Source organism: Moschus berezovskii, chromosome Y (assembly GCF_049115385.1).
Source record: "Moschus berezovskii isolate FMDL1 chromosome Y, NW_MosBer_1.0, whole genome shotgun sequence".
In the NCBI taxonomy this organism is placed as follows: Eukaryota; Metazoa; Chordata; class Mammalia; order Artiodactyla; family Moschidae; genus Moschus; species Moschus berezovskii.
Genome location: NC_142489.1, coordinates 10,312,956 through 10,335,032, shown reverse-complemented (window position 1 = coordinate 10,335,032; position 22,077 = coordinate 10,312,956). Strand labels below are relative to the sequence as shown.

At 46.7% G+C, this 22,077-nt stretch overlaps 1 protein-coding gene across 1 annotated transcript in view; it reads left to right on the top strand.

Moving 5' to 3' along the window:
- LOC129564342 (anosmin-1) overlaps positions 1-22,077 on the top strand; it is a 225,944-nt gene that overhangs the window by 121,417 nt on the left and 82,450 nt on the right. Inside the window, exon 3 of the mRNA XM_055438256.2 lies at positions 7,600-7,662. Within this exon, the coding sequence (XP_055294231.2) occupies positions 7,600-7,662 (63 nt within the window). The remainder of the gene's footprint in view (positions 1-7,599; positions 7,663-22,077) is intronic.

Genomic DNA, 22,077 nt, shown 5'->3' with positions numbered 1-22,077 from the left:
TATGAAAAAAATGAATGGTGTAGCAAGAAAGAGAAAAGACAGGTTGTAAATGTGCGTCACTCACTTTACCGTTTCTGCAGAAGTGCGGATGCTCGCTTGTGCAGTTGAGCGGGCACCCCTCCCTGTATCTCCACTCAACACCTCAGACGCAGCGCGTTGACTGTTGACTCCCAGCCCTCTCCCTCTGTACCTTCCTCCTGCAGCCGTCGTCTTACTAACACGCTCAGCACCTTTCTCGTGGAGATTAGCAAGGTGGGTGCCCCTCCCCTCTCACTTCTGCTCCTTTGCCCTTCACGGGTTGATTTTTCTCTGCCTTTCGCTCACTGTCGTCCGCTATCCAAACGGCGTGTTGACCCTACAAGGGGTAGGGAGACTGTCTGGGAGACACTATACTCATTTTCGCTCTGATTCGGCTTCCTGTGGATCTCGCCTCCCTACTCCACCTCCCATTCGAACACTCGAGTCACTTTAAGCTCGAACTGGGGCGAGCCACTCTGCTCTGTTGGGTTGGCCAAAACGTTCTTTCAGGTGTTTCTGTAACATCTGACGGCAAACCCTGAGCAAGATTCTTGGCCGACCCAGTAAGATTGTCAACGGCTCTCGTTGAATTCCAAGGGCCGTCTTCCTAGCCGTGTGTTTTATGGCAGCTTCTCTTTTTAAGCTTTCCTACTCCACACATTTACAGCCCTGTTCAGGCCCCAAACCTGTTCACCAGGGATCAGATCGTCCTCATCCTTCTAAGCTGATACATGTTCCCTTCGTTGTTGAAACCTTCTCCATTTATCACATGTGAAACAACATACCACTTCTTCGGCTTCTCATGGGACGTTCTTCCGTCATTTATCGTACACACTGTTGCTATTCTTATTATCGTTCAGTCACTCAGTCGTGTCTGACTCTTTGCAACCCCGTGAACTGCAGCCCGCCAGGCCTCCCTGTCCGTCACCAACTCCCAGAGCTTGCTCAAACTCACGTCCATCGAGTCAGTGATGCCATCCAGCCATCTCATCCTCTGCCGTCCCCTTCTCCTGCCTTCAGTCTTTCCCAGCATCAGAGTCTTTTCCAGTGAGTCAGCTCTTTCTATCAGGTGGCAAAGGATTGGAGTTTCAGCTTCAGCATCTGTCCTTCCAATGAATATTGAGGACTGATCTCTTTTAGGATGGACTGGTTGGATCTTGCAGTCCAACAGACTCTCGAGAGTCTTCTCCAGCACCACAGTTCAAAAGCATCATCATTTGTTGCTATAGGCTGATATATTTGTGTGCTCTTCTCCCATGGAGGTTACAGACTGCCTCAGGGCTGGACACATTTCAACCATATTTATACCCACCAGAGTATAGTTGAGCAGTTAGAACACAGGAAACACGAATCCCTATTTGTTGATTTAGCAGATATTAATTTGAACAGGTGGAAATGTATAGAATGCTCACTGCTTTATTTTTCCGTTCCGTTCTGTCGCTCAGTCGTGTCCGACTCTTTGCGACCCCGTGGACTGTAGCCTACCAGGCTTCTCCGTCCATGGGATTCTCCAGGCAAGAATACTGGAGTGGGTTACCGTTTCCTTCTCCAGGGGATCTTCCCGACCCAGGGATCGAACCCGGGTCTCCCGCATTGGAGGCAGACGCTTTAACCTCTGAGCCACCAGGGAAGCCCACAAGGGTTATATCTATTTGTGCTCAGTCACTTAGTCATGTCCAACTCTTTGCGACCCCATGGACTGCAGTCTGCCAGGCTCCTCTGTCCGTGGGATTCTCCAGGCGAGAATACTGGAGTGGGTTGCCATTCCCTCCTCCAAGAGATCTTCCCGACCCAGGGATCGAACCTGTGTCTCTTGCGTCTCCTACATTGGCAGGCGGATTCTTTACCACTTAAGTGCCACCTGGGAAGCCATCTATCTATTTAACATAATGTAATTATGGGTTCTATTTCCTTGAGAATGGGGTGCGTATGAAAATTTGAATTTCATCGGAAGTCTTTTGCCTCAGAATTCTTTTGTGACTGCTGTTTAGGTAATATAATTTCGTTTGAGAAAGTTTTGGGTTAAATGTAAGGTATGGAATTTTGTGCTAAATACTGTGAATTTGGAGGTTCACCAAAGCAATGTCAATAATTTTCCTCTTTGTCAGCACTTTGGCTCCTAAGAGGTAGATCTCTTTATCTGTGGTGTACATAAAAACTTTGGAATTGGTAGCACCTAGGGCATTCTGGAAGTGAATCCTCCTTGGGATCATAATAAGTTAGTAATCTCATAGATTTGCAGAGTACTTTTCAGTTTCAAAATCCCTTTCACATATATCATCTCCTTAAGCCCTCCTAGCTCGTGGCAGAAATAGGGCAGTGCTTTATAATGGAAATAGCATTCTTTTGAGTGGGCCAGAGCGTGCCGCCAAACACCAGTTCCCACAGTCTCAACTATGTTCACTTGCTCTCTTTCCTCTGCCTCTATAAGCAGAAGTTTCCTCTCTGTAAAATAGAATAGTACTGCTTTATGTTATACACCTCCATAGATTTGATGTCATAAGGCTCCACTGAACAGATCATTTTAAACATGCTCTGTGAATCTATAAAGATTTGGGCACACTCTCTCATTCAAGACTGTAGCAACGTAACATGGATGATTGTGTTCTCATATTTGAATTAGCATTGTTGTTCATCTGCTAAGTGATATCTGAGTCCGTGGAACCCCGTGGACTGCAGCATGCCCGGCTTCCCATGTCCTCCACCATCTCCCAGAGGTTGTGCAGGTTTTTGGTCATTGAGTCTCTGATGCCATCCAACCATGTCATCCTTTGTTACTCCCGCCCCAACCCTGCTTCTCCTGCCCTAAGTCTTTCCCAGCATCAAGGTCTTTTCCACTGCATCAGCTCTTTGCATCAGGTGGCCAAAGGATTGGGGCTCCAGCAACAGTCCATCCAGTGAATATTCAGGGTTGATTTCCTTTAAGGTGGACTGTTTGATCTCCTTGCAGTCCACAGCCTCTCAAGAGTCTTCTCTAACACCACAGTTCAAAAGCGTCAAGTCTTTGGCACTCAACCTTCTTTATGGTCCAACTCTCACATCTGTACATGACTGTTGGAAAAACCATAGCTTTAACTCTATGGACCTTTGTCAGCAAAATGATGTTTCTGCTTTTTAATACAGCTTTTCCCACCTGGCGGGGGGAGGGGTTGGGGCTCATCGTCCGGTGTTGTCATGTCTTTTCGCCTTTTTATTCTGTCCATTGGGTTTTTCCAGGCAAGAATACTGGAGTTGGGTGCCCCTTCCTTCTCTAGTGGACCACATTTTGTCAGAACTCTTCACTATGGCCTGTTCGTCTTTGGCGAACTGCATGACATGGATCATAGCTTCAGTGAGCTACACAAGCCCCTTTGCCACAACAAGGCTGTGATCCATGAAGCAGTTGAATTAGCTGAAACTGAATAGTTGATGTGATTTTCTCAGTTGTAGAGTAGACACATGGTCAAATTAGCCTCAGACCAAGACTTTGCTTTCCATGATGCCCATGGCTTCTTCCGTAGACGGTATTCTCTGAGGGCGTGCTCTGTCCCACATGCCTTGTGAAGGGTTATAAAAGGGTTAGCAGACATGTTCCCCTCTCACCAGGACTTGGAGACACTAAAACTTCAGGACAAGTCATAGACTCCACCAGTCTGTCAGCAATGTGAGCATTCTTGGGGGAGACTCCAAGTCCTACCTGGTTGCACAGAGGGGAAATCAGTTTGTGCTTTGGGCACAGCAGTGGCCAAAAATAGATGGTTTGGTCTGAGTGGAGAAGGACCGCATAGCTTGTCTGCAAGGAAGACAGGTTAGTTTAGTCGCTCAGTCATGTCTGACCCTTGTGACCCCATGAACTGTAGCCTGCCAGGCTTCTCTGTCCATGGGATTCTCCAGGCCAGAATTCTCCAGGAGTGGGCTGCCACTTCCTTCTCCACAGGATCCTCCCAATCCAGGGATTGAACTGGCGTCTTCTGCACTGCAGGTGGTGTCTTGCATTGCAGGAAGAGTTTTTACCCACTGAGCCACCAGGGAAGCACTTCAGTTCAGTTCAGTCATTCAGTCGTGTCCGACTCTCTGCGACCCCATGAATCACAGCACGCCAGGCCTCCCTGTCCATCACCAACTCCCGGAGTTCACTCAAACTCATGTCCATCGAGCTGGTGATGCCATCCAGCCATCTCATTCTCTGTCGTCCCCTTCTCCTTCCGCCCCCAATCCTTCCCAGCATCAGAGTCTTTTCCGGTAAGTCAACTCGTCGCATGAGGTGACCAAAGTATTGGAGTTTCAGCTTTAGCATCAGTCCTTCCAATGAACACCCAGGATTTATCTGCTTTAGAATGGATGATCATGGCATCTGGTCCCATCACTTCATGGGAAATAGATGGGGAAACAGTGGAAACAGTGTCAGACTTTATATTTTTGGGCTTCAAAATCACTGTGGATGCTGATTGCAGCCATGAAATTAAAAGATGCTTACTCCTTGGAAGGAAAGTTATGACCAACCTAGATAGTATATTAAAAAGTAGAGACATTACTTTGCCAACCAAGGTCCGTCTAGTCAAGGCTATGGTTTTTCCAGTGGTCATGTAGGGATGTGAGTGTTGGAGTATAAAGAAAGCTGGTCGCTGAAGAATGGATGCTTTTGAACTGTGGTGCTGGAGAAGACTCTTGAGAGTCCCTTGGACTGCAAGGAGATCCAACCAGTCCATCCTAAAGGGAAGCACTTAAGGAAGACATATCATGACAAAAGTGGATTTAGAAAGGATTTGGGGTTTAGGGAACAGAAGAGCAACTAGCTTCACTGGAAGCAATTCATAGGATATTGAAAGCGTTAATTGGGCAGGATTTGCTGGTTGACCAGATGTTTGGAATGTTAAGGGCTTCCCTGGTGGCTCAGATGGTAAAGAATCTGCCTGCAATACAGGAGACCCAAGTTCAATCCCTGGGTCAGGAAGATCCCCTGGAGAAGGGAATGGCAACCCACTCCAGTATTCTTGCCTGGAGAATCCCGTGGATGGAGGAGCCTGGCCAGCTACAGATAATAGGGTTCCACAGAGTCAGACACGACTGAGTGGCTAACACTTTTTCGTCACTTTGAATGTAAACCCATGTACTCCGGGTTAGATTGAATAATTATTGACTAATTGTATCAGAATTGACTCGTTTTGAAAACACCCTTATGCTGGGAAAGATTGAAGGCATGAGGAGAAGGGGATGACAGAGGATGAGTTGGTTGGATGGCATCCCTGACTCAGCGGACATGGTTTGAGTAAACTCTGCGAGTTGGTGATGGACAGGGAGGCCTGGCGGGCTGCAGTCTATGGTGTCGCAAAGAGTCGGACAGGACTGAGCGACTAACACATAACACATATATATCTCTGCCATTACTGTTTCAGATAAATGCCTCATTTTGTAAATGATGTCTGTGTTCTATAAGGTGTTTTTTCCACACGTTGTCAGGATTATGGTTATTTGGTAATATGGACATCACAGAGGACTGACTTTTTAATACACTGGTGTCTATAGTTGTGAAAATGCAAGTGTGTACATACAATACCTTGTTTTCCTAATTTACACTTTCAACAATGACAGAAAGATTCACACAATTATTTTGTGATATTTTTAGCCACATTGCATTGAACGGTTTTTATATGAAGTGAATGCTTGTTGGATGTTTCCCGAATGAAATGATGGAGACTTAACTTGTCAGCAGCTGAGCTTCTGTCTGGGAGAAATCCCCAGGTCTTGTGGAGTGGTCCTTCTCTGTCATATGACACATTTTCAGATGAAAAAAAATTGCAGGTTATTTTTAAAGAGTGCCATTGATTCATTTTGAGTAGTCTTGAGAAGGAGTTGGGCTAAATATATTTATTAAATGGCTAAGCACCAACTTTTTTGGCTAGGAGCCACAGTCCTGAGAAGATTGAAGACAGCTTAGAGGGTAAGGCATTGGACTGAACGTTTAGCAAACAAATTAACTCTTTAGGGAGTTTATAAAATATGTAAGGTGGACAAGTGTTTAAACTGTTTCATTTAAATTTTTAAATTATTTCATTACTGTTAGAAAATGGTATTCTTTTAGAATTGCTGTATTGATGAAAATTTATACATTTGTTTTGGACCATACTTGAGAGAGGTGAGCACTAATAAACTTGGGACAAGCTTGTACAATGCTTGGAAAAGCATTGATGAGCTCAACATTTTTTTTTTCATGAAGTAACCAAGAATGAATCTTATATTCAGTATTAAAGAATGTAAAATCTAGAATATTCTCGGAAGAAATAGCTTACCCATTGAGGTCTACATGGAACAAGAAAAAGACTGTTGTCATCAAATTCTATAGCAGTTTTTTTTCCCCCCAACTTTATTGAGATATAATTGACATATATAACATGGTGTAAGTTTAGGGTATGCAGTGTGAGATTGGATACATGTGTGTATTGGAGTATGTTTAGTGTCAACACTGAGATTTCCAGACAAAATTGCTGAAAGAGGATCTTGCATTTTGATCCCAGAGATCTGACTCTGTTGGCGTAGGGGACGGTCATGGGCTGGCATTTCTGATGACCTGCAGGGTGACGCTTCTGTTACTGTTTGATCACACATTGAGAGCAGTCCTACGACAGACTGACAGTTGATACAGTCAGTGGTTTGTTTTCATACAGGCAGTTTTGAATATATGAAGCCTCTGAAATAATCATGAGCTTATGGGAGCCAGGAGCATACCAATATTTAGATAACTGGCATTTAACCGGACATAATGAATATTTAATAATTGATAAGTTAATAATTAACTGTGGTATTAAAATATATTTTGAGAATCATATATCCATTCATATGAAAGTATCATTTTGATTTAAATCATGAGGCCTGACTCTCTTTTTCATTTTGATATATAGATAATGTATATTTTATGTGTTATATAAGTTCAGTTCAGTTCAGTCGCTCAGTCGTGTCCGAGTCTTTGTGACCCCATGAATCACAGCACACCAGGCCTCCCTGTCCATTACCAACTCCCAGAGTTTACTCAAACTCATGTCCATTGAGTCAGTGATGCCATCCAACCACCTCATCCTCTACATATATATAACAAAGAGCGTGTACGTGTATATATACCTTGTTAATTCCATAATATTATTAGTTCTTATTAAAATTGTTGCTGAACAATGGATCCTGGCTATTATCTTTGATTTATTAAATCATGCGTATAAATCATATTTAACAGTTCAATCGCTCAGTCGTGTCCAACTCTTTGCAACCCCATGGACTGCAGCATGCCAGGCCTCCCTATCGATCACCAGCTCCAGGAGCTGGCTCAAACTCATGTCCATTGAGTCGGTGATGCCATCCAACCACCTCATCATCTGTCATCCCCTTCTCCTCCTGCCCTCAATCTTTCCCAGCATCAGGGTCTTTTCCAGGGAATCCCATCAGCTTCCCAGGATGCACATTTGAGATGGGGTGAGGTTTAGCTACATCTCCCAGAGTCACTCGGAAATGTTGACGCTGAAGAGTCAGGGGCGTGCACAGTAGGGACCTTTCCTCTGGGGCCTTGTTTGTCACCTGTGTCCACTGATCGGTTTTCACCGTTCTCTCTCCCAGTGCCTGGAGCCCTGCAAGGTGTCCTGGGACCTGCGAAAGCAGCAATGCCAGAGCTTCTGCGAGGTAAGGGGCGTGCATGCAGCCACAGGCTGAGCTGTGGACCAAGGAGCCCTGGGCATTCAGGGAGGGCATCGTGTCCTTCTGGGGCTGGGAGGCTTGGTTTACTTCTGGGGTGTGTGTGTGTGTGTGTGTGTGTGTGTGTGTGCGCGCACGTGCAAATTCACAGTCAACAAAATTGTTGAGACTTCTAAAAACCCAGGTGGCATTACTGGTCAGGAACCTCATCTGCCAGTGCAAGAGACTTAAGATACTCGGGTTCGATCCCTGGGTTGGGAAGATCCCCTGGAGAAGGGAATGGCAACCCACTCCAGTATTCTTAAGCTGGAGAATCCCATGGACAGAGGAACCTGGTGGGCTACAGTCCACGGGGTCACAGAGTGTTGGACACGACTGAAGTGACTTTGCATGCACTTAAAGCCTGGCCACTCACTGCTTCAATTGTTAATTAGGCAGGAAAATTATTTTTGTTTTTTACTATAAATTAAAAAAAATGACAAGCCATTAGCAGCCTCTCCACCTCACATGGGGACTCTTCTCTGGGTGGCTCTTGGCATGAGGTTGAAATGCTCGTGCCTTTTGGAAGGAGCCTAGCGTTTTATGGGCTTCCCTTGTGGCTTAGCTGGTAAAGAATCTGCCTGCAGTGCAGGAGACCTGGGTTCGATCCCTGGGTGGACAAGATCCCCTGGAGAAGGGAAAGGCTACCCTCTCTGGTATTCTGACCTAGAGAATTCCATGGACTGTCCACGGGGGTCACAAAGAGTTGGACACGACTGAGCGACTTGCTTCACCACTTCACTCACGTTTTATGAGTTGCGGGGTTCTCAGACCCTTTGATCTTCCTCTGGGTCGGCCACACCCCTGGGCTGAGACTGGCCCACATTTTCCTGTGCAGAAGGCACCTTCCTTTCCCCATGCTGTCAGTTAGATAACAGAGCACTCCTGTCCTGGGCAACTGCTGTCTAAAGTCACTGCTTGTGCCAAAGAAAGAGGGTGCTGCTTTGCGGTACTGTATCCTCCAGGGTGGGGAGAAGACTTGAGAGTCCCTTGGACTGCAAGGAGATCCAACCAGTCCATCCCAAAAGAAATCAGTCCTGAAGATTCATTGGAAGGGCTGATGCTGAAGCTCTAGTACTTTGGCCACCTGATGCGATGAGCTGACTCATTTGAAAAGACCCAGATGCTGGGAAACATTGAAGGCGGGAGGAGAAGGGGACAACAGAGGATGAGACGTTTGGATGGCATCACTGACTCCATAGACATGAGTTTGAGTAAACTCCAGGAGATGGTGAAGGACAGGGAAGCCTGGCGTGCTGCAGTCCATGGGGTTCCAAAGAGTCAGACATGACTCAGCAACTGAGCGACAGCAATTCTCCAGGGCAGACCAGGGGCCCTGCTGTGAAGCAGACAGGCTGACCACACGGTGGCCACTCAGTGTAAGGGGACCAGAAAGCCCACAGGGCCCTCGAGGACATGAGTTGGGCCCACATGGGAACCAGAGCACCGCTGTGGAAGGGGTGGGGAGGGAAGCAGAGACGTGCCTGAGTGGTCTTAGAGGGAGACCCTGCTGCAGGTCTACTCCAGATGGAACCGGGGCCGATCAGAACTTCCGAGCTGTTCCAGACAAACACAGGGGTCTGGTCCTCCCCCTAAGCCCTCCCCACAGCATGTGAGTATGGTCCTGTTACCTGAGTTTCACCTCCGAGGGCACGCAGACTCTGTCCTGAAGACAAGCCTGTGGACCTGGCATTGTAACAGCCCCTGCAGTTTTAAGGTCCATGAGATACATCCACGTTCCCGATACCACCTGACCTTCTGATAGACGTGAAGGTCTTCGGAGTTGTGTGTGAAGCATGCAGGAGTGGAGGCTGGAAATTTTCAAACCCTTGGGCTCACCCACTGCAGATGCCCAGAAAGTGAAAGTCGCTGTCATGTCCAATTCTTTGTGACCCCATAGGCTATACAGTCCATGGAATTCCCCAGGCCAGAAGACTCGAGTGGGTAGCCTTTCCCTTCTCCAGGGGATCTTCGTGACCCGGGGATGGAACCTGGTTGTCCTGCATTGGCAGGTGGATTCTTTACCACCTGAGAAGCCCTCAGTATAATATATGTTTATATTACATGTCCCTTGTCTCATAACAGATCACCCTCAAATTTAAGTGGCTGAAGGCAACACCTGAATCTTGTTTTGTTCGCTTGCTGTTTTTGTTTCCTTCTTTAATATATATATTTTACTGAAGTATACCTGACTTACAGTGTTTCAGGTTCCCAAGTGATTCAGTTATACACATACATTATTTTTCATATTATTTTCCATCATAGGTTATTACAAGATATTGACTGCCGTTCCCTGTGCTGTAAACTTTTGTTGCCTATTGCGTATTTTTTTTAAATTTTTTAATTAGAAATCTAGCATTCTGTTCATGAGCACTGGTATCTCATCCCACCACCGTTTCTTTGGGTCAGGAGCTTGGGTGGAGCTTCACTGCACTGTCTGCACAGCATCTGTCGTGGTTGAAGTCAAGGTGTTGGCTGGGGTCCCTTCTCATCTGGGGGCTTGACTGTGGGAGAAGTCTGCTCTCAACTCATCGCAGTCGGCAGGATCCGTTTCCTTGCAGTGGTGACACTGTGGACCTGTCGCGCTGATGACATGTGGCTGGGGTCCACTCTGAGCTCCTGGAAGGTGCCTGTGGCACCTCCCTGTGTGGCCCCCTTCAGCGGCAGACCACAAAATAGCTTTTTTTCCTTAAGACTGGCAGGAGAATCCTGATCTCAAGCCTGCTGACACAGAATTTTCTGTAACACAACATAATCTCAGCAGTGAGAGTGCTTTGCGTCAGCCGTGTTCTGTTGATTAGAAGTGTATACGCACACACGCACACACACACACACACACGGTCAGCTGATGACATCATGCAGGTTGTGAGTCTGTGAGGCTCACTCTGCGCCATGTCTAATTGAGAGCTGGTGATTTGGTTCCTAAGTCATGTCCAACTCTTGTGATTCCATGGGCAGAAGAGCCTGGCGGGCTACGGTCCAGGAATACCAGAGTGGGTTGCCAAGTCCTCCTCCAGGGGATTTTCCCGACCCAGGGATCAAACCCAGGTCTCCTGCATTGCAGGCGGATTCTTTACGGACTGAGCCACCAGAGAAGCCCGTGTCTAATACAGAAGCAGAAAAAAAAAAAAAAGAGGGGATTCAGGTCTCTTGAGACCTCAAGTCTAGAGAAACAAGATGTGCTATTCACTTGAGAAACGCATTAGCCGTTAACATCCCTGAGTCTGGGTTAGTAGGTTTATGTCAGATCCGTGAAACAGGAAATACAACTGAAGGTCATTTGAAACCTTTCTCCGTGCAATTTCAGAGGTGATAGTGGGCTTCTATGAATCTCGTTCCGTCTGAAATAACCGTGGGGACTTCTGAACCACGTCTGGTTTGTTGAAATGAGATCGGAAGCCTGCAGACCACAACTAGCGTTGGGCCCTGCTAGGCGCAACTAAGCAAGCCCATGAGGCAGCAAAGACCCAGCACAGCCAAAAATAAATATATATTTTTTTAATGGGATGTGTGTCCAAATTGTGATATGCTGTGGCAGAAAGGTTCATTGAAACTTGAAAGGTGGGGAAAAGAGAGGCTACTTAACATGAGGAACTTTATAGAGCGCTCCCAGCCCAATGATCCAAAAGCTCAAGCCTTAATATTCAACTTTAGTTGCTTTGATGGTTCTTATTCCTGTGGGTTGTTTTTTTTTGGGGCTCCTGTTTTATTGTGCTAATAAATGTCTGACTGTTTTGCTTAAAGAGACTGAGTCCTGGAAGGACTCATTTCTGTTTTCAAGGCTAAGCATTCATTGAGAAGACCTGTCCATCCTCCTAGTTATTACATTTTGTGTTAAGAAGGTATCCAGGTTCCGTATTGTCAAGAACCTAAGCTTTCCCTTTGTAAGAGTATGAACCCAGGACGACTCCAGAGTTTAGTCTTCTATGGCAGAAACAACTAGACAGTTAGAGATATTCGGTCCAGTGTATTCAGTTGTAAAATGGTCCAAGCTTTATCTTCAAAGGTGTGAGCGTGCAAACCACACCCCGAAGAGCAAAACCAGTCTGTCCCTTGCTTTTTTGTAAATCAGATTTTATTGGAACTTAGTCAGAACAGTTGTTTTTGTTTTTGTTTTTAATGTTTTATCTGCAACTGTTTTTGTGCTACAAGAGCAGAGTTGGGTAGTTGTGACGTGTCGTGTGGTCCGTAAAGCTGAAACTTTGGCAAAAATCTGGCCGTTCCCAGAAAGTATGTTCCACTTTCTGAGTGAAGTTGCTCAGTCGTGTCAGACTCTTTGTGACCCCATGGACTGCAGCCTGCCAGGCTCTTCCATCCGTGGGATTTTATAGGCAAGAATACTGGAATGGGGTTGTCATTCCCTTCTCCGGGGGATCTTCCCGACTCAGGGATCGAACCCAGGTCTCCCACATTGTAGGCAGATGCTTTTACCATCTTCTGAGCCAGCAGGGAAGAAGAACCACAAAGCATCATGATACCCACATAACCCCCCTTATGATAGATGGAATCTTAAATTATAAGAGCAAGCATCTTTTTTCCTTGCCGGCAGTAGGTAAGAGAATCATCTGTGTTACAGTTGCTATTGCCTTATTTCTGATGACGCATGATACATCGTAGTTTACACATGGCCTTCTTGGTGACGATACGCCTCCCACCTTTAACTGTGATGTTTTTGACTTCCTAACATGCCCACTCTAGCAGGATGTCAGCTGACAGTCAACACTGGCCATCTGAACTGTGCGCTAAGGGTCTTGGAAAGCTGAGAGCTCACCTACATCAGGTGTGAGTCAGTGAGGGAAGCGTCCGTGGTTGGTACTGAACTTGACATTCACTCTGCCTGGTGATCAGGTCCTGGTCAGGGTAAAAATAGGAACACAAAGGAGGCCGGCACTCTGCCACAGCCAGCAACGTTGATTGATTTCTTTGTGCTTTCTGATTTTCGATTTTTTTTTTTCCCGTCTTCCTCCATTTGATTTTCACGGCAATTCCCAGGAGAAGTTATGTCTGAGTTTTGCTCGGGGAACTTTGTGGACGATGAAGCTGACACACAAGAAGAAAATGAGATGACATTGTTGAGCGGCAGAGAAACGAGACGTGAAATCGAGGCCGTGTGGTTTCTCGTTATGTTTCGTTCCCACGGTCCTCTGTCCCAGGCTCCTCTGTCTAACCTGCTCCATGTCACAACGCCCATAGTGGAAGACAAGACTTTTACGTCCCTCAGCAGAAAGTCCAGAATGAGCCTGTCTCTTAGGGAGAGCCGTCGTCCCAGCCATTAGTATGTTCAGAGACTTGCTCTCAAATGACAAGGAAGCTGTGCGAAATCAGAGTTCATTCAAGGTCCTTCGAGGAGTTAAAGGAAGAGCAAGATTCCTCACTAACTTCAGGGTCTCCTTGGCCTTGGGGTATTCCAGCATGACTGCAAAGAGACCCCCAAAAGTGTGGTGTTCATCACAGCCCACTTCTTGCCATCAAACGTCGTCCTCCTTCTGTTCCTCCACAACTCAGTTGTGTTGTCTTCTGATCAGGGGTGTTAAGTAAATGCATCACTTGAGGAATGCAGGCAGAGCCCTCACCTCTCTGGGTGCGTTTCCGTAAGAGTTAAAGGTACTGAAAGACATGGGTGACAGCTAAACAGATAAAGTTATATAATTTGGCCCATGTGTATGCCTGAGACAGCCCATAGAATTTGCTACACGTTAGCAGCCTTTGACTTCAGTGTATCAGAACAGTGGCTGACCTGAATAGACCATCCCTGTGAAGGGACATGTGCAGATGGATTTTGGCGCTGATGCTTTGGAACTGTGGTGCTGGAGAAGACTCTTGAGAGTCTGTTGGACTGCAAGGAGATCCAACCACTCCATCCTAAAGGAGATCAGTCCTGGGTGTTCATTGGAAGGACTGATGTTGAAGCTGCAACTCCAGTCCTTTGGCCACCTGATGCGAAGAGCTGACTCATTTGAAAAGAGCCTGATGCTGGGAAAGATTGAAGGTAGGAGGAGAAGGGGACGACAGAGGATGAGATGGTTGGATGGCATCACCCACTCAATGGAGATGAGTTTGAGCAAGCTCCGGGAGTTGGTGATGGACAGGGAGGCCTTGTGTGCTGCAGTCCACAGGGTCGCAAAGAGTCGGACACGACTGAGGGACTGAACTGAACAGAACTGAACTTGGAACACTGTTGTATCTTCTCTTTTTTGTGGTTGGGGATATACCAGAGCTGTACTGAAACAAACCTAACTATGGGTGCTAACCTTGGGAGACATGACACCGTCAATTCTGTTCTTTTGAAAAGTCAGTTCGTGACATTCTGAGTCCATTAAGTTAGTGTCCAGTATCAGAAGATGGACTCTACTTGTATTGAAATGGTTTGCTCTTTGGGATTGTCTTCTTAAGAAAAGTTATAGTATGGTTCCTGGGTACTCCCTTTAGGGGAGTTGTTCGTATTTGAGGGGCAAATTGGATGGCTCTCGAGGTGTAAGCTTGCTGGTCAGAAGCACAGCTTCTTTTTTCCTGTAAAGTGTGAGCACTTCTGCAGATGAAAGACGCTGGTGTGCTAGACCAGGGTGGTGGTCCAGAAGGTGGGCAGAGTGCTCCCCACATATTCTGGATGGAGAGCTGACCAAATCAGATGACAAGCTACAGAGGAAAAGTGGGGATGGGGACTGAAGAATTGATGATGGGGCTGGAGTCTTTGTCTTGAACAGCGCAGGGAAGGGAATTGAGATGGCCCTGAGCTGAGCCCAAGATGTGGAGTACACAGCAGGCGCAGATGTAGGGGCGGGGTGGGGCGGCAGGAGAAAAGGATGATCGGAGGCTTGGTGTTGATCATCCTGTGTCTGAGATGCAAACCATACTTCACTTGAGACGTGTTATGGGCACACTGCTGATCCATGAGTCTGCAGTTGAGGGGAGAGATCAGGCTGGAAAAGCAGACCTCATGGTTGATAGACGGTATTTAAAGTCATGAAGCTGGATGAAGTGGTAGAAAGACAGGAGTTTCCTGGGTTATGCCCTGAATTGCAATAGTATAAAGATGGGAGTCTAGGAAGACCCAGCAAGTGGACTAACTTCAGTTCAGTCGCTCAGTCGTGTCTGACTCTTTGTGACCCCATGGACTGCAGCCTGCCAGGCCTCCCTGTCCATCACCAGCTCCCAGAGTTTGCTCAAACTCATGGGTGATGCCATCCAACCATCTCATCCTCTGTCACCCCCTTCTCCCACCTTCAATCTTCCCCAGCATCAGGGTCTTTTCAAATGAGTCAGCTCTTCACATCAGGTGGCCAAAGTATTGGAGCTTGTTCATCAGTCCTTACAATGAATATTCAGCACTGATTTCCTTTAGACGTCAGTTGGTTGGATCTCCTTGCAGTCCAAGAACCTCTCAAGAGTCTTCTCTAACACCACAGTGGACTAAGGGAAGCTGTTAAGATGGGAGAAAGTTGAGCTTCCCTGGTGGCCCAGTGGCTGAGACTCTGTGCTCCCAGAGGAGAAAGTCCAGGGTGGAAGTCTAAAGGACACACAGCAACAGTTTTTCAAGAAAAGTATTAGTCATTCAGTCATGTCCAGAATCCCAGGGACAGAGGAGCCTGGTGGGCTGCCCTCTATGGGGGTTGCACAGAGTTGGACACGACTGACGTGACTTAGCAGCAGCAGCATGGCCAACTCATTGCAACCCCATGGTCTGTGCATGGAATTCTTGAGGCAAGAATACTGGCGTGGCTAGCCTTTCCCTTCTTCAGGGAATCTTTGCGACCAAGGGATAAAACTGGTGTCTCCTGCATTGCAGATTGTTTTACCAACTGAGCTACCAGGGAAATCCCCAGAAGGAAGCAGTAATGGACTGTGTCTGCCAGATGGGGGAGGTCTGAAAATTGATCACTGGGAGCCGTGATGCACAGAATATGGGCAGCGTTAGAAGGTGGCTGCAGAGAAGGCTTGGTGGACGTGCTCCAGAGGGGTGGGCGGGCGGCTTGCAGAGAGGAGGGGGTCTATGAGAACATTTCACGGACATACGTTGAGAGGGAGGGGGAGAGGGACGAATTGGTGGAGCACAGAGGCGTTTTGGGGCACTGAGTTGATTCCTTGTGATCATGGTGGGAGGAGACGGGGGCAACAGAGGATGAGATGGCTGGATGGCATCACTGACTCGATGGACATGAGTTTGAGCAAGCTCCGGGAGTTGGTGATGGACAGGGAGGCGTGGCGTGCTGCAGTCCCTGGGGTCGCAGAGAGTCGGACACGACTGTAGCGACTGAACTGAACTGGACTGAGGCCACGTGGGCCCAGCTTCCGGGCATGGGCGGGTGTGAAGGGGGACGCGTGGAAGTTGGTATAATGGAGTAGTTTGCTGAGAACACTGCTAGCTAGGAGAACCTGCACACTTTCTGAAAGCGTTAGCTCCCATTACTACAAGGAATAAGGTTTCATTTTTACAAATGCTGGACGTTTACCTTTTATATTTTTATGGTAAAGAGACATGTCGACCTGGTTGTGGAGGGCGTCGTGATGGGCAGGGCGGGGCGTCCGTGGTCACCCTGGAACCGTGGATTCCAGGCAGTTTTGCAGAACTCTGATATCTGTGGACGCTAATATGGACTTCGTTTAAAGAAATCCACGGACCAAGTTATTCCCAAAAAAGAAAAGAAACATGTTGGCGATAGATTCTGGGTTGTGATCCTTGGGTAAGGTGCAGATTTGGTCCAAGTTTTCAACTTGGGGTGGAAGTCATGGAACTGAAACGGTTCGCGAAATGGTGAAGAATTTTATCATCACTATGAGATTTCCTTTACCACTGTGTTATAAAAGAAGCTGTCCTCATTAGAACCAGTTATCACAGTCCTGGAAAATGAGGATATCAAGAATATGGAATGATGTTTTGTTGTCATTGGGTGGATTATTCTCTGGGTGGAACACATTCTCCATGGAATGTCGCCTTCCCCCTCCCCCTCCCCGAGGAGCGAGGCTCAATTTTCAGTGAATTTTTATGTGGCGCTGGGGAGTATAGAATTATATGAGACTCTGCTGAGAAGAACTGATGAGGTTTGAAAATTTGTAGCAGACTAAGACTGGAGGCTATTTGGAATGATTTAAAGACTTATCCTGGTCTGAGAAGAGGGATTAGGCAGGTAGCCACACTCCTTGTTAGGGGGCTGTCTTGGAAATTGCTAAAGCTAATTTAAGTCAATGATAAAAGATCCATTAAAGCACTTAAACAGTGACAGAACATAACAGAGATGGGGTAAACAGTAGGTATTTCTATGATGAAGGCGAAGTGCAAGGGCATTGCTTTGAAGATTCCACGATAAGGTCCCACTGAACAGTAGAAAAGTGAAATTGTCCACTGTGCAGTTTCGTTTGACTCTTTTGAAACCGCATGGACTGTAGCCTGCCAGGCTCCTCTGCCCATGGGATTCTCCAGGCAAGAATACTGGAGTGGGTTGCCATGCCCTTCTCCAGGGGATCTTCCCAACCCAGGGATTGAACCCCCTGTCTCCAAGACTGCAAACAGATTCTTTCCCATCTGTCCCCTCAGCAGTTTGCAGTCCTCAGTATGCAAACACACAGGAGGAAATGCACAGCAAATGCGCACAAGTCTGTTCCTAAGTTTTAACTTCCTTCCTAAGACTGGGTGGGAAAGACGAGAAGCAAGGGGCCATGGTCAGGGGCTTTCATTTTGGGGAAATGATTCTTGTGTGTTCTCACCTTGGAAAGGCTTGAATACACGCCAAGGGGGGATGAACAGGAGTGTGCAGTGGGAGATGCATTGGGGAAAAGCCCAGATTTCTGGAGTCACAGGTGAGGTTTTTGAGTCACGTTTCTGTCGCAGAGATGGGAGAGAAATGGCTTCTCCCTCCAGCTTCCAGGATCCTGCTGTGCACACGTCACCTGGAGTTTTTTTGCTAAAGTGCGGATTCTGACCCAGCAGGTGTGGACCACGGACATCAGGGTCTGTGTCCCTTGATGCTGGTCATGGACTAGCAAGTGTACACATGGATGCTGCTCACTGATCCTGGGGCTCCGTGTAAGCGCCCACTTTGTGTCGCCTGCCGACTTGATGAAGGCTTGGCATTATCCTCTCTGGTATTCCATAGAAAGAAAGTATGCAGTGACTCACAAAGGTGTTTTAAGGTGGCAGGGGGAACCCTCTCGTTTTATCTCGTTTCATCATTTAAAATTTAGCAGAGTTACAACTGTTGCCTTGTCTCTGCCCCCACATGAAACGTATTTGAATGGGGTATAGAATTCCAGTGAAATATTAATGATTTTTTTTTTCAAAATTTAGTGATTTAAAAATAGCTCTTCATTTACTTTTGTCTTGAATATTTTCTGAAATTTTTCTGACTTGCTTTTTTTGTAAAGCTGTATATAAAGTATCTTTTTATTTCTCTGCCTCCTTTTTTTTTTTTTTAAACTTGAGGTGATGTATTTGTTTTTCCTGTTTTCCTTCTTTCTTTCTTTGTCTCTCTCTCTCTTTTTTTTTTTTTTTTCTTTCTTTTGCCTGTGCTGGGTCCTCATTTCGGAGCACTGGCTAAGTAGTTGAGCAGGCTTCACTGTCTCAAGGCACGTGGAATCTTAGTTCCCCGACCAGGGATTGAACCTGCGTCCCCTGCATTGCAAGACAGATTCTTAACCACTGGACCACCGAGGAAGCCCTCTCGTGGTCTGCTTTTCAGTTCTTTTTTTTCTGTATCTGATTGTAATATGGTTACGGTATACCTTGATGGGGTAGCCTTTATATGCCTTCTGTTTGGGGTGAGTAAGATTCTTCTAATTGTAGGCTTATAATTTTCACCAAGTTTTTTTTTTTTTTTTAACATCCTCCATGTCCTGTCTTCTGGGGACCTGATTATATATATGATAGACTTATATGGTCTTCTCATCAGAGACTCTCTGATCTTGTTTTTTTGTTGTTGTTGCTGGTGTTCATTTCCCTACCCACCCCCACTCTCTGCTTCATTTAGATACTTTTCATCGTTGTGACTTCAAGTTCCCGTCAAGTAATCTTTTCCTCTACAACGTCTGACACTTTTAAAATCCTATCTGGGATATTTTTGTGTGTTTTCATCTTTGCTTCTGCAAGTTTCATGCAGGTCCTTCTCGCATCTTCCGTTTCTCTTTCCTCTGTGTGTTTTCTTGTATGTTCCTAAGGTATACAGAGCATATTTATAACATCCTATCACTTGTCTTTTTCTGTCAACTGCATCACCTTTGGATTCTCGGTTTCCCTTTTGGTTGCATGTCATGGTTGCCTGCTTCTTTGCATGCCAGCTGATTTTTGACTAGATGTCACTTTTTCGTGTTCTCAATTCTGCTGTATTTCTGTAAAAAGCACTGGACTCTTGTGACGTGGAGAGAGTTACTTGACATCAGTTTTTTCTGCAGAGACTTGCTTTTAAACTTTCTTAGGGACAGAGTCAGAGCAGCCTTTAGTCCGCGGCTCATGTGTCCCCATTACTAAGGTGATTAGAGAAGAAAATGGCACTAAACTCCAGGATTCGTGACTGGAGAATTCCATGGACAGAGGAGCCTGGCGGGCTACAGGCCACGAGGTTGCAGAGAGTCAGACATGAATGAGCCACTGACCACTCAGGTGATGCTTTTCTTAGGTGCTAGGCTCCTTGGAAGTCTAGGCGTGCTTTGCCCTGGTGCTTTTTCTTCTGGCACTTTCTGCCATTCTTGTGAGCTTTCGCCATGTGCACCTTCAAAAAGCAGTATTCAGCCCAACCTCAGGGGGTCCCTTACACCTCTCTGGGTTTCTCTGTCCAGTTCCATCCTTCCTGATTTTTTTTTTTTGCTCACAAGACCTATGCATTTCAACCTCCTTAAACTTTCATTTTGGCTAGGCTGAGCTTTTGTTGATTTGCACAGACTTGGCTCTACTTGCAACAAAGGTCCGTCTAGTCAACGCTATGCTTTTTCCAGGAGTCATGTATGAATGTGAGAGCTGGACCATAAAGAAAGCTGAGCGCTGAAGAATTGATGCTTTTGAACTGCAGTGTTGGAGAAGACTCTTGAGAGTCCCTTGGACTGCAAGGAGATCCAACCAGTCCATCCTAAAGGAGATCAGTCCTTGGGTGTTCATTGGAAGGACTGATGCTGAAGCTGAAACTCCAATCCTTTGGCCACCTGATGCGAAGAACTGACTCATTGGAAAAGACCCTGATGCTGGGAAAGAGTGACTGAACTGAACTGAACTGCTCTACTTGCAGCCAGTAGGAGCTACTGTCTAGCTGTGGGGCACAACATTTCTCATTGCGGTGGCTTCCCTTGTTGCCGAGCACGGGCTCTTGGCACAAGTTTCTTCAATAATTGCAGCACTCAGGCTTGAGAGTTGCAGCTCAGGAGCTCTGGAGTGTGGGCTCAATTAGTTGTGGCGCTTGGGGCTTAGTTGCTCTGCAGCATGAGGGAATCTTCCCAGACCGGGAATCGAACCTGTGTCCCCACCGTTGGCAGGCAGTGATTTTTATCCTCCGCACCACCTCAAACTCTGATCTCTGTCTCCTCAACTTAGAAGCACCTGTCAACATCTGGCCCGGCCCCGTGGACTCGAACCCGCCTCCAGGCGTGCATTTTTTGGTCATCTCTGGGGTCCCCTCCATGTGTGTGTGCTCTCAGGGAACGCAGCCCTGTGCAACCTGGGGGCCATTATCTGAACGGCTCCGGTAAAGTGTAAGAGTCGTACACTTTTATCAGAGTAGTAGTAGGAAACCGGCATTCTTAAATACGTGTTTCTGATTTTCTCCTAACTTGATAACATTCACAGCCACGGTCTACAGTTTGCCTGGGAAGCAAGGTAATGGTCATTCCATGTAATCCGTTAGGATATGTGACTGAGTTTCCAAGCAACTCATAATTGCATTCCCGAGCCCAGGTTACAAATGTTTGAATTGAGGATGCTTCTTCCGATTTCACGAATACTCAGTCATTAGATGCCTTCTTTGAAAGATGCAGCTGGCGCTTTGAGTGGTTTCCTCTAAACAGGTTCATGTATTTATTTTTTATATAAATTGTATATGATCATTGAAACACTGATATGTCAAACTGCACGAGAGAGTGAAACTTAACCTTCATTCCAAATTCTCAAACCTAGACCATGTATTACAAATCAAAAACATCACTTTGCTGCCAAGGTCCATTCTAGTCAAAGCTGTGGGTTTTCCAGTAGTCATGGACGGATGTGAGAGTTGGACTATAAAGAAAACTGAGTGCCCTAAGAGCTGATTCTTTTGAACTGTGGTTTTGGAGAAGACTCTTGAGAGTCCCTTGGACTGCAAGGAGATCCAACCACATCCTAAAGGAAATCAACCCTGAATACTCATTGGAAGGACTGATGCTGAAGCTAAAACTTCAATACTTTGGCCACCTGATGGAAAGATCCAACTCATTTGAAAAGACCCTGATGCTGGGAAAGCTTGAGGGCAGGAGAAGAAGGGGATGACAGAGGATGAGATGGTTGGATGGCATCACTGACTCAATGGGCATGAGTTTGAGCAAGCTCCGGGAGTTGGTGATGGACAGGGAAGCCTGGCATCCTGCAGCCAATGGGGTTGCAAAGAGTCAGACATGACTGGGCGACTCAACAACATCAACTACCATCAGGAAATAGCCATGATTACCTGCACAGCATAGCAAAACTGTCTTTAGAAATTCCTGCTTAAAAGGTTGACCTTTGGCAGGCTTCTGGAAACTTAAGAATTGGAGGGAGGGCTTCCCACCCACCCCTCACTGATAAGAGGGGCTCGCCCTTCCTAAGCTCTTGGCCCCTGTTCCCTGCTGGGAGTCTGGATGCTGGTCCATGCTGGGCAGAAGGAACCTCAGAGCCTCCCAGAAGAACTCTGGGCCTCAGGCCCGCCCCCAGAACTTCTCTGGATGACAGCATTCCACACGTGCTGTTAGAACTCGTGGCTGGACAGACTGAGTGCTTCCTGTGTGGCTCTAATGCAAGACCCTCCACCTGGTTTCTTCTTTACTTCTCCCCACGGGCCCTTCCCTTCTGCCTCTTTTGCTCTGGATCCTTCTACTGTAGTCCATCACAGCCCTGAGTGCAGGGGTCCTAAAATTAAGTTCAACGTTTCTTGCCCCATTCCTTCTAAGCCACCAAAGTTTTAAAGACATACTCTTTTATTTTTAGCTTTATTATATCATGTTCTCTTTTTTTAAAAAAAAAACTGTCATTCATACTTTTTTCCATTTTCAGTTCAGTTCAGCCACTCAGTCGTGTCCGACTCTTTGCGAGCCCATGGACCGCAGCACACCAGGCCTCCCTGTCCATCACCAACTCCCGGAGTTTGCTCAAACTCATGTCCGTCGAGTCGGTGATGCCATCCAACCGTCTCGTCCTCTGTCGTCCCCTTCTCCTTCTGC